This window comes from Adelges cooleyi, unplaced genomic scaffold (assembly GCF_023614345.1).
Source record: "Adelges cooleyi isolate 19-005CV unplaced genomic scaffold, UGA_ACOO_1.1 ACOO_flye_CR_arks_rails_tigmint_CR_PRNA_21, whole genome shotgun sequence".
Lineage (NCBI taxonomy): Eukaryota > Metazoa > Arthropoda > Insecta > Hemiptera > Adelgidae > Adelges > Adelges cooleyi.
Window position 1 is genome coordinate 1709150 of NW_026095871.1, and position 9360 is coordinate 1718509.

A 9360-nucleotide genomic window follows, 5' to 3' on the forward strand; every position below is an offset into this window, starting at 1 on the left:
CCAAAATCGATAACCGACCAATAGGTCAAGATTAGAAATTCTTATCAGTCAAATCTGATTGGGAACGTTTTCGTCCAAGGTTTATAGATAATACTATCTACTCGTATGCGTCGTTATCAATTACTGTTCACACGACACGATAACAAACAATCGATTGGGATTGAGTTCAAAACGTATTTGGAGTTTGCAATTTTTTTTTTCTATTTCAGCTACCTTCACAACGATAATACACAATATATATAACTACGGTTGGATTGTCGTCGCATAAAATAACGAAATGTAAACCGCAATGAATCGGCAGAGTAGCGAGTTATGCCATTATAATTACTGAATACATTCGCATCGCAGTAACTAGGTATAAGTAAAAAAAAAAACAGGTAAAATTATTAAAACTTAATACCAAATAACTAGCGACAATAATATAAACAACTTTCCAATTAGAAATACAATATATTATGTCTATATATATGAGCCTTTAATGTGATTGTACGATAGTTCACACTAACGTTGGGTTCAATGAATTTTTGTGACAACTAATTCAATAGATGGTTATATTCTTGTATAAATCTTATCTTATCTTAGACAAATAAGTTCTTATAAATGACAATCGGATAAGAACTTGTCCTTGAGAGAGTTATTTGGCCTAACTGAATTTTTGCTGGAAACTCATTACCATTTCCAAGAAAGAGACTGGCAAAAAAACAATTAATCTTAATTTTAAAAGAATTTATTTGTTATCTCCCAAATTCCAATAAATTGTATAATGATGAACAATGTATATTTTAATGTATTAATTATCAAACCTAATAATTATTATAGTACTCCTGAACCTGGAAGCCTGTAATACAATTATAAGTATATTTAATAACCATTATTGAGTACCTGTTTCAATTATATCAATTGAAGATAAATTAAAAAAACAAAACAATACTAACTTAAACTGAAATACGTGTATAATATTTCAGTTAGCTTTGTTAAACTATAAAAAGATTTATAGTATTATTTTTTTATCTTTTAATTACATTTACCATTTTAACTTTAACAAATTGTTATAAAATGATAGTATTTTCCATCATATACATGACATATTTAATACATTATAATTGTTTTTTCCCATTCAAATTTAATCAAATAAATAATACCTTATCGCTAAACAAATATTTAATGAATAAAGTAATTGTTTGTATTATACATTGCCAAAAGATAATTTTATTAATAGAAAACTATTTATAGAACACAATTTAATGTGCTATATTATAAAGAATACATAATAGCTCCTTTTAATTTAACATTTTGTTTTACCAAATGTTTACGTGTTGTGGTACTCTTATATGGCTTATAAAATATACTTTGAACAATTAGTAAAATATTGTACTGCTATTTTACTATTGACATGTTTGTAAAAAAAAAAAAATTATTAAATATTCAAAAAATTATAGTGTCTGTCGTCTGATAATAGTATATGTATCATTAGGTTGGGCTAACCCTGCCTCTCTCTCCAACCCTGTCACTTTAGATTAAAAAAAACTTAATTTACGTTTTATTTTTATTTAAACATATTTTTTTTTTTAGATATGTTACTAACAAAGTTGCGTCCACTTTTGAGTTCTGGATTACGTTATAGACAATGCTTGATGAAAACAGAGACATACAATATGTTAGCTGTTGCTGGATGTAACAACTATCGCTCATATAAAAACTTCGCTCATAAAAAAGACCCTCCGGATCCACCTTTCAAAAGATATTATATTTTATTTTTTATGTGTTTCGGTGTTTATCATTTTATCAATTGGGAATAGTAAGTTAATATTGTGGACTTTCAATAGATCGTTTTTTCCTCAATATAACCTTGATTGTTAAACAAATTATTATTTGTCATTTTTGCTGTTAACGTTTATTATAACCGATCAATAACAGTTTTTAATACAAAGTTAAAATTATAATTTTAAAGAGTAGTTTTGGATGTTAAATTACATATCAAAAAACAACTTGCATTTAAGATTTTCCTATTAATAGCAGAATGATATAATACAAATAATAACTGACTGATAATCAGTTTTGAATCAACCCTTTTTGAGTTATTACAATTTAATGTTATAGGTGAGTATTGCAGTGCAGATGAATAGAATACACAGATAAAAGTAACATTTAAATATATTCTTCTCCAATCTATATCATTAAATGCAATTAACTCAAAAAGTATTCATTAAAAACTGGTTATTTGAACATTATTTTCAACATTTTTATATTTAAAATTTTTTTTTTTTTCTAGTATTCTTGAAAAGATTTTTCCTCCTGTGGACGCTGACAGTAATGTAGAGTCTCCTGAAAATCCAATAGAAGATGATGACATTTTGGACGAGGCAGTTGATAAAAAAAAGAAAAAGCCTAAAGTAAAAATTGGCTTCCGTGACCGAAAGGTAGTACTAACAAACCCCATTACTTATAATCGAGTTTTTTTAAATATGGAATGTGTGTAAATAAACCTTATAAAATCCATATTTTTTGGTAAATACTAAACAAGTGTTGGGCTGAAACAAAATAACCTGGTGGGTTTTTTTTTCGACATCTCCGATTTACTATAAAATAAAATACAACATGGCTGTTAATACGGCAATACTCCATCCATTTTAAACTCCATCGCTGGCCGTTTCTCTCTCTGGACAGGCGAATGTCTAGAAACAGAAATAGCCATCCACTGATGTGAAAGGCAAAGGAAACCGACCGAAACTAAATATCTTCCCCAGGAAACAGTATTAATGTCTAACAAGAGTTGTCAAACCAACAGTTGTCCAGTCAACCAACTAACAAACAGTTGTAAATTAAACATAAAAATAATACAAATTTTAACCATTTTTTAGATTATTGAATATGAAAACAGAATTCGTCACTTTTCAACACCAGATAAAGTATTCAGATATTTTGCTACTCTACAAGCAACACATGTGCATTCGAACGGACAAGAGTCTCACGAAGTATACATGACTCCCGATGACTTTTTAAGATCTATGACACCAGGAATCAAGCAGCCAGACGGTCTTGGTCTAGACCAATACAAAAAATTTGATCCAAAAGTAATATTATAATTCATTCATTTTTAAATAAAATACATTTGACCCTCCAATTTTTTTTTACAGAACCCACATATGAAACTGCAATTGGCATTAAACGAAGATAGCATTTTTTATAAGCTAGGAAGCTCGGGCCTAATAACTTTTTCAGACTACATATTTCTGTTAACTGTTTTATCCAGTAAGTAAAATACTTCTACTTGAAATTTATAACTTAATAGATATTTTCTTTTGGTCAAGTAGCTTTTTAAAACGGTATAACCGACTAAGTGAACACTTATTTTTTATAAAATTATATACGTAAAAACCTATTTGATAAAACATTATTATAGAATTGTTATTATTATTGAACTAAGCTAGGCAACACTATTAAATTTAACCATATTATGTACTTGATGGGTTAGGTTTTATTTTTTATCATGTTTAAAAATAAAGAACACAAACAAATTTAAAACAACAATTTGTCATTTTTAAAAATCGACTTGCCTGAGTTTTTTACCCTGTACCCTTCATTTTAAAGTGATAAAACTATTACAAAATAAATAATGTATTTTAAATACTTAAAAAAAACTTTTTCATTTATGTATTAGCATCCAGAAGGCATTTTGAAATAGCATTTAGAATGTTTGATTTGAATGGGGACGGTGACGTTGATTGCGAGGAATTTCAAAAAGTTGCCACACTTATACGACACCAAACAAGTATTGGAACACGTCATCGCGACCACGCAAATACTGGCAACACATTTAAAGTAAATAATATTATAATAAAAGTGTATTATTATTTTTAAATGTCAACTTATATAATTAATTTCTTTAGGGTGTCAATTCAGCTTTAACTACTTATTTCTTTAGCCATAGTCTCGAAGAAAAACTTACTATTGAAAAATTCCTTGAATTCCAACAACAATTACAAAATGAAATTCTTGATTTAGAGGTGAGTAGGAACGATTGCAATAATTCCTAAAATATATCCATATTATTTACAAGTACAATTTAGACATTGTCTTGAATGTAGTTTCAGCGTAAAGGACCTAGCAACGACGGTACTATAACGGAAGTAGAATTTACCGATCTTTTGTTGGCATATGCCGGATATCCTCCAAAAAAGAAGTCGCGTTTGATCAAACGAGTGAAAAAAGCGTATGTGTTGTTAAAATGTTATACTGATGTCGGATTTCCATTATATAACATAATGTATAAATAATATAAATATTGTTTGCTATTATAGATTTAAAGACAACGCTAAAGGTATAAGTAAAGAAGATTACATAAAATTCTTTCATTTTTTAAACAACATTAACGACGTAGACACAGCACTAACATTTTATCATATTGCTGGAGCATCTATTGATCAAGGTTGGTTAAATCATATTTAATACAAAAATACAACTACACTTATTAATTTGTTAAATTTTTTATTAAAAAAAATTGTATTCGTGTATAGGAACACTTAAGCATGTCGCAAAAACTGTGGCTCATGTCGATCTAGAAGATCATGTGATTAACGTAATATTTACGATATTTGATGAAAACCGTAAGTTTTACACTTAGGAAAAAAAATTTAATAAATTAATTTAAAAAAAAAAACACTATTTCAGTCGATGGCCAACTAAGCAACCGTGAATTTGTAGCAGTTATGAAAAACCGTTTACTGAGAGGTTTGGAAAAACCTAAAGATACTGGCTTTGTTAAGTTTATTGAGTCTGTAGGAAAATGTGCAAAAGAGAGTGTTCCCAACATTTTAAATGTATAAACCAGTTTTCTCAAGCATAATAGTTGTTATTTGTTAAGTTAATATTACATTATTTTTTTCTCTAAACATTACCAATTGTTTAAAACATAATTTATTATAATAAATTTAATCAAACATGTCCTGTTTCTTTGATCATACAATGTGCTTGTTTCTCTAGACTAATATCTAAATAAGGCTGATGAGTCCAACAGGAAAGGTAAAACAACAAAACATCAGGATCCGTACAATCTGCTATTCTAAGAAGCAGACTTTGATGGAGCTTTAGCTCTTGTTGATATGCTTCTACAATAGCTCTAGTAATTTTACCTTAAAAACAAATCAATTTAATGATTAAATAATAAAAAAATATTTTGTTATTTTAACACTTACAAAAGTGTTCTGTTGTCCAAGATATAAACAATGGCGCTGAACTAGATTTTTCTAAAGCTGATACAGCGGTGAGATTTTTAAGCTTCGTTTGGAAACCTTCAACGATTTCTGCCTACATTTCGAGAAAAACAATTATTATTTATCACTTAAACCTAAGTAATGGTGCATTCACTGACGTGAGCCTGAACATATGTAAACATTGCAATTTGAGTTTAGAATAATCGCGAGTGCTCAGGAAACATTCTGCTCGCCGTTTAAACTACCTCGTACACACTTGGTGGAGAGCATTCAGGCTTGTATTTTAATGCACCATAAGATACCAAAATTGAAATAATAATTTTATTATTTACCATTTGCTCACATAATTGTTTAAGTTCACTGACATAACCGCTTAATCGATCCGGGAACTTGACATTTGGCCTAAAAGTCATAAACATAATATGTTTATTAGTAATTAATGTACCAATTGATCAATAGAGTTATTTTCACTTTTTCAAATCACTCACAGTTCTAAGCGCATATTGAAAATATTTGAAATAACTACACAGCCTTTATCCTGGTGATGTTTCCAATTTTGCATTCCATTGAATATGTCTGCTGCAGTATCTTTCAGTATACGCCGATTGCCTGTCAAATTTCCACTGTGGCCTTGGGCGGGTCGTCCAGCATAAATATTAACTTCTATAAAATGTAAGATAATATTGCTGTTTAATATATTTTTATTAAACTATATTGTTTTATATCAGGCTAATGCCTCAATAAATTAACATATTTGACCAAATCACACGGTTATAAAAAAATGTTTCGCTTACCGTGTGCGGGAGACGATTTCCCGACAAGGGGATTCAATCTATTATTTCTTGGCGTCTCCGCCATTGAATCGGATTTTTATAGTTGTAATTTTTAAACTAATAGATACAATAAAAAGTGCAGAGTAAAATTAAAAAAAAAACTATTATTATTATTATTATTATTCTATTATTACACGAATAATTATGATTTTGACAAATGATTTCAACTTGTTAACCGTGATTACCGTGACTCGAATACATTTTCTAGTCTCAAAATGTTATAAGCGACGGCCGACGAGTTAATTAGTTCAAATTTTGTTTATTTTGTATTTCACCAAATCCAACGTTTATAAAGATTACACAATGTGATAAATGATAATAAATATGACAGAATTGACATTGTGGCGGGCCACGGGAATTTAATGGTAAATTGAAATTTTGAGGGTGTAAAAATATTTTCAAACGCCATTTTATGTTGGATCCACCAGAGCTCAAACATAAATAAACACTATATTTTATATAATGGGAAATATGCTATAACATATTATGTATTATTAGTCGTATGTCTTAAATTTTGTCTTTTAAAAAACATCATCAAAAAAAGCAAATGATTATAGGCCATTAATTCAAATTAATTGTTTTGGCACTATGTTTGAATTAATTTCGCATCATTCAGATTGAACAACTATTCAATTGGGAATGAGTAAATCTACCTTCGAATCTTTAGGGTACTGTACATGTGGAGCTCAAAATGTTATACAGTTTGTTTATTAATCATGCCATAATTTTAACTAATATAAGTTAAATAAAATACTATTTGTAAAAAAGTATAATTTTATTTTACATTACAGAGTACATATTTTTCATCAGGTTCTGCACAACAATCGTATTTATTAAATTCGTTATTAAATACAAATTTGTCATTTGATCCAAATTCCGATTTAAAAGAATTTTCCTTTGATCATCACTTAAATAAATATAGTGGTGAGTATTCCTAAGTAGTATTTTCAAATATATTTACAAAAGCTAGTAGCTTGACCCTTTGAACTTTTTACAGAAACAATTCTATTAGAAAAAACAACATACTTCGCATTATCAGTTATCACATTTTTTATCACGTGTGTCGCTGCGTTTTATTATCGATACATTCTTCGATAATTTACAAGATGGAAGTATGCAAAATTGTCACGCAAATTATTATAGTATTTTTTAAATACTTCTAAGAATAATTAATGGTCTATTTTAATTAAGATTTTTTTGTACATAATAAAAATACATTTAAAATTTAAATTGAATGTATAATTATTTAATAATAATAGATTAAATAATGTATCGATAATCGATATTTTCACAATAATTGCCATATTATTGCTTATATTTTGAGGTTATGTTTTTATTTACACATATTTATACGTTCTCGACCTGTATACATTAAAATTTTACAAACTGATAAGTCTGTTTAAAAACATTAAAATTAAAATGTTAATACCTATTTATTTTTAACTATTCGATTATTGCCATTCAATAGTCAATTATTATTGCGTACGTTGTTGTTTTAAAATAAGTGACCGGTAATCTAATTTCAGTGTTTTTCTTTTTTGTCGAAAAATTCATCATTTTTTATTTTTGTAAAAATGACGTCTTGTATGGCTGTGAGCGAAAATTCCATTGTAGTTTCTTCTATTGATGGTGATAAATGTTATGTGTATTCATTGACTTCAAGTGAAGTAAAAAACTTGACCGAACATTTGGGCGAAGCGTACAATCATTTGCAATCCAATAACCGCGATTTGCAAAAGGCTTGCGCGGCGTTCTCTAGCCATGAAAAACTGTTTGCATACAATCCAAACAAGGGGAAATTGTTGAGCATTTGGAATGCGACAAGTTGGTCTCTGGTTGAAAACAAAACATTAGCAAAACACGCTACGAAAATTGTATTCACACCCAAAACGCATGTAATCGTTGTTGGCGATAAAAAAGGAGATGTCTACGCTTTTGAAGAACAACCTGTTCGTTTACTCGGACATTCTTCGATGGTGCTGGATATTTGTTTCAGTGCTGATGAAAAATACATAATTACATGCGACAGCGATGAAAAAGTACGAGTGTCACACTATCCAAATGGAAAAAATATTTTATACTACATGATGGGACACGAGGCCTACGTTAGCGGGTTGTGTTCGTTAAATAATTTTATTTTATCCGGTTCTGGAGACGGCTCACTGCGTTTATGGGATCTGAAAAACGGTGACCTTCTGGACAAGTTAAGCCTAGAAATGCCTGTTCGCAGTGTTGTCAGTGTTGGCAATACGGCCGCTGTTCAGTTTTACAACTCCAAAGATGTACACATAATTAAAACAGATAAAAAAGAAAGTTCCATCTCTATCAAAAGTGTAAAAGTACTTGACTTCGATAGCCCCGTGTTAGATATTGCATCTTACTGTAATCAATTATGGATTATTTCTGGGAATTCGGTTCATCATTACTCCGTTGACTCCAATAATGAAATTGTCACTGTTACTGAGAATACAAGGCTAAAGAATGCAGTTGAAGCAATAGAAAACTTAGTAACATCTTTTATGCGTTTAGAGAATACAGATTTAATGAATTTTTTATACAAGAAAATGGTCGATAAACAAAAGCGAGCCGAACAATGTCTTCATAATGTTGCTCCATTGTTACATCTTGCAAAAAGAATTAAGCAAGCTTGAAAAACAAAATTTCATGTTAACTATTTATAATAAGATTAAATTGTATTGTTTTCGTTATGATATTTGTATGCTGTTTAATTTTTTTAATTATGTGATTTACACCTTAAATACTATGTATAAATAATATATTTAAGTCCTAATAGTTTTGTATTTTCTATTTACTTAATTATTATCTTCACAGTTTTCCTTGTGTAAAGTAACTTTAAAATAACAGCTGTGACTTTATTGTTGTTTTATGACAAAGTAGCTGGAATAGATAAATTACTATTATAAAATACATTTATTTTATATAGAACCTTTGCATTCTTCAAATAAAAAAAAAGAATAAAGGCAATGTTGTATTTATAAGTTATAACTATTTGAATTTTTCCTCAAAAAAAAAAAAATAGTAAAACTAGTAGAAATTGCAAAGTGAAATCAAGACACAATGAGATATAACTGTTAAAAAAAGCAAAAAATCTCCGTGGTACGAGGTAAGTATGACCAATTTCATTTTTTCACATTTCACTCATAAGTATGAGATTTGACAAAAAAATATAATTTCATTTTTAATTATCTAATGTATCTTCAAGTTACATTAGATACTAACTTGCTTACAATAACTATTTAAAATTTTAGGAAAACCAATTTCTGATAAAAATGTGCAAATATACATAATGAAAC

The 9360-nt window shown here is 28.7% G+C and overlaps 3 protein-coding genes across 5 annotated transcripts; 2 read left to right on the top strand and 1 right to left on the bottom strand.

Moving 5' to 3' along the window:
* The first annotated feature begins 129 nt into the window (after positions 1-129).
* Positions 130-4966, top strand: LOC126834106 (calcium uptake protein 1 homolog, mitochondrial). Of its 2 annotated transcripts, none has more exons than XM_050565798.1 (11): positions 130-377; positions 1573-1798; positions 2273-2420; positions 2862-3074; positions 3138-3252; positions 3662-3822; positions 3891-4007; positions 4089-4213; positions 4302-4429; positions 4518-4607; positions 4672-4966. In XM_050565798.1, exons 2-11 carry the CDS (start codon positions 1575-1577, stop codon positions 4824-4826), a joined length of 1476 nt encoding a protein of 491 aa, XP_050421755.1. In that variant the 5' UTR covers positions 130-377; positions 1573-1574; the 3' UTR covers positions 4827-4966. The 2 variants fall into 2 exon arrangements, with proteins under 2 accessions (XP_050421755.1, XP_050421756.1); XM_050565799.1 differs by having other exon boundaries at positions 130-355.
* On the bottom strand, positions 4469-7026 carry LOC126834114 (cyclin-dependent kinase 2-interacting protein-like). Of its 2 annotated transcripts, none has more exons than XM_050565813.1 (6): positions 7008-7026; positions 6008-6103; positions 5702-5876; positions 5546-5615; positions 5196-5307; positions 4469-5132 (listed from the first exon to the last, which is right to left on the bottom strand). In XM_050565813.1, exons 2-6 carry the CDS (start codon positions 6069-6071, stop codon positions 4936-4938), a joined length of 618 nt encoding a protein of 205 aa, XP_050421770.1. In that variant the 5' UTR covers positions 6072-6103; positions 7008-7026; the 3' UTR covers positions 4469-4935. The 2 variants fall into 2 exon arrangements, with proteins under 2 accessions (XP_050421770.1, XP_050421769.1); XM_050565812.1 differs by lacking the exon at positions 7008-7026 and adding an exon at positions 6181-6814 and having other exon boundaries at positions 4470-5132.
* Positions 7027-7433: 407 nt separating this feature from the next.
* Positions 7434-8915, top strand: LOC126834108 (tRNA (guanine-N(7)-)-methyltransferase non-catalytic subunit wdr4). Its single transcript, XM_050565805.1, has one exon. The coding sequence runs from the start codon at positions 7621-7623 to the stop codon at positions 8695-8697; it is 1077 nt and encodes a 358-aa protein (XP_050421762.1). The 5' UTR covers positions 7434-7620; the 3' UTR covers positions 8698-8915.
* The last annotated feature ends 445 nt before the right edge of the window (positions 8916-9360 follow it).

What these genes read in the sequence shown, in the direction of transcription:
- LOC126834106 (XM_050565798.1), top strand. Translation starts at nt 1,575, where the DNA reads ATGTTACTAACAAAGTTGCGTCCACTTTTGAGTTCTGGATTACGTTAT. An exon ending in ATACTGGCAACACATTTAAA is followed by an intron (nt 3,823 to 3,890) that starts GTAAATAATATT and finishes TAATTTCTTTAG; the next exon opens with GGTGTCAATTCAGCTTTAAC. An exon ending in TGGAGCATCTATTGATCAAG is followed by an intron (nt 4,430 to 4,517) that starts GTTGGTTAAATC and finishes ATTCGTGTATAG; the next exon opens with GAACACTTAAGCATGTCGCA.
- LOC126834114 (XM_050565813.1), bottom strand. Translation starts at nt 6,071, where the DNA reads ATGGCGGAGACGCCAAGAAATAATAGATTGAATCCCCTTGTCGGGAAA. An exon ending in TTCAATATGCGCTTAGAACT is followed by an intron (nt 5,616 to 5,701) that starts GTGAGTGATTTG and finishes TATGACTTTTAG; the next exon opens with GCCAAATGTCAAGTTCCCGG. An exon ending in AACAATTATGTGAGCAAATG is followed by an intron (nt 5,308 to 5,545) that starts GTAAATAATAAA and finishes CTCGAAATGTAG; the next exon opens with GCAGAAATCGTTGAAGGTTT.
- LOC126834108 (XM_050565805.1), top strand. Translation starts at nt 7,621, where the DNA reads ATGACGTCTTGTATGGCTGTGAGCGAAAATTCCATTGTAGTTTCTTCT.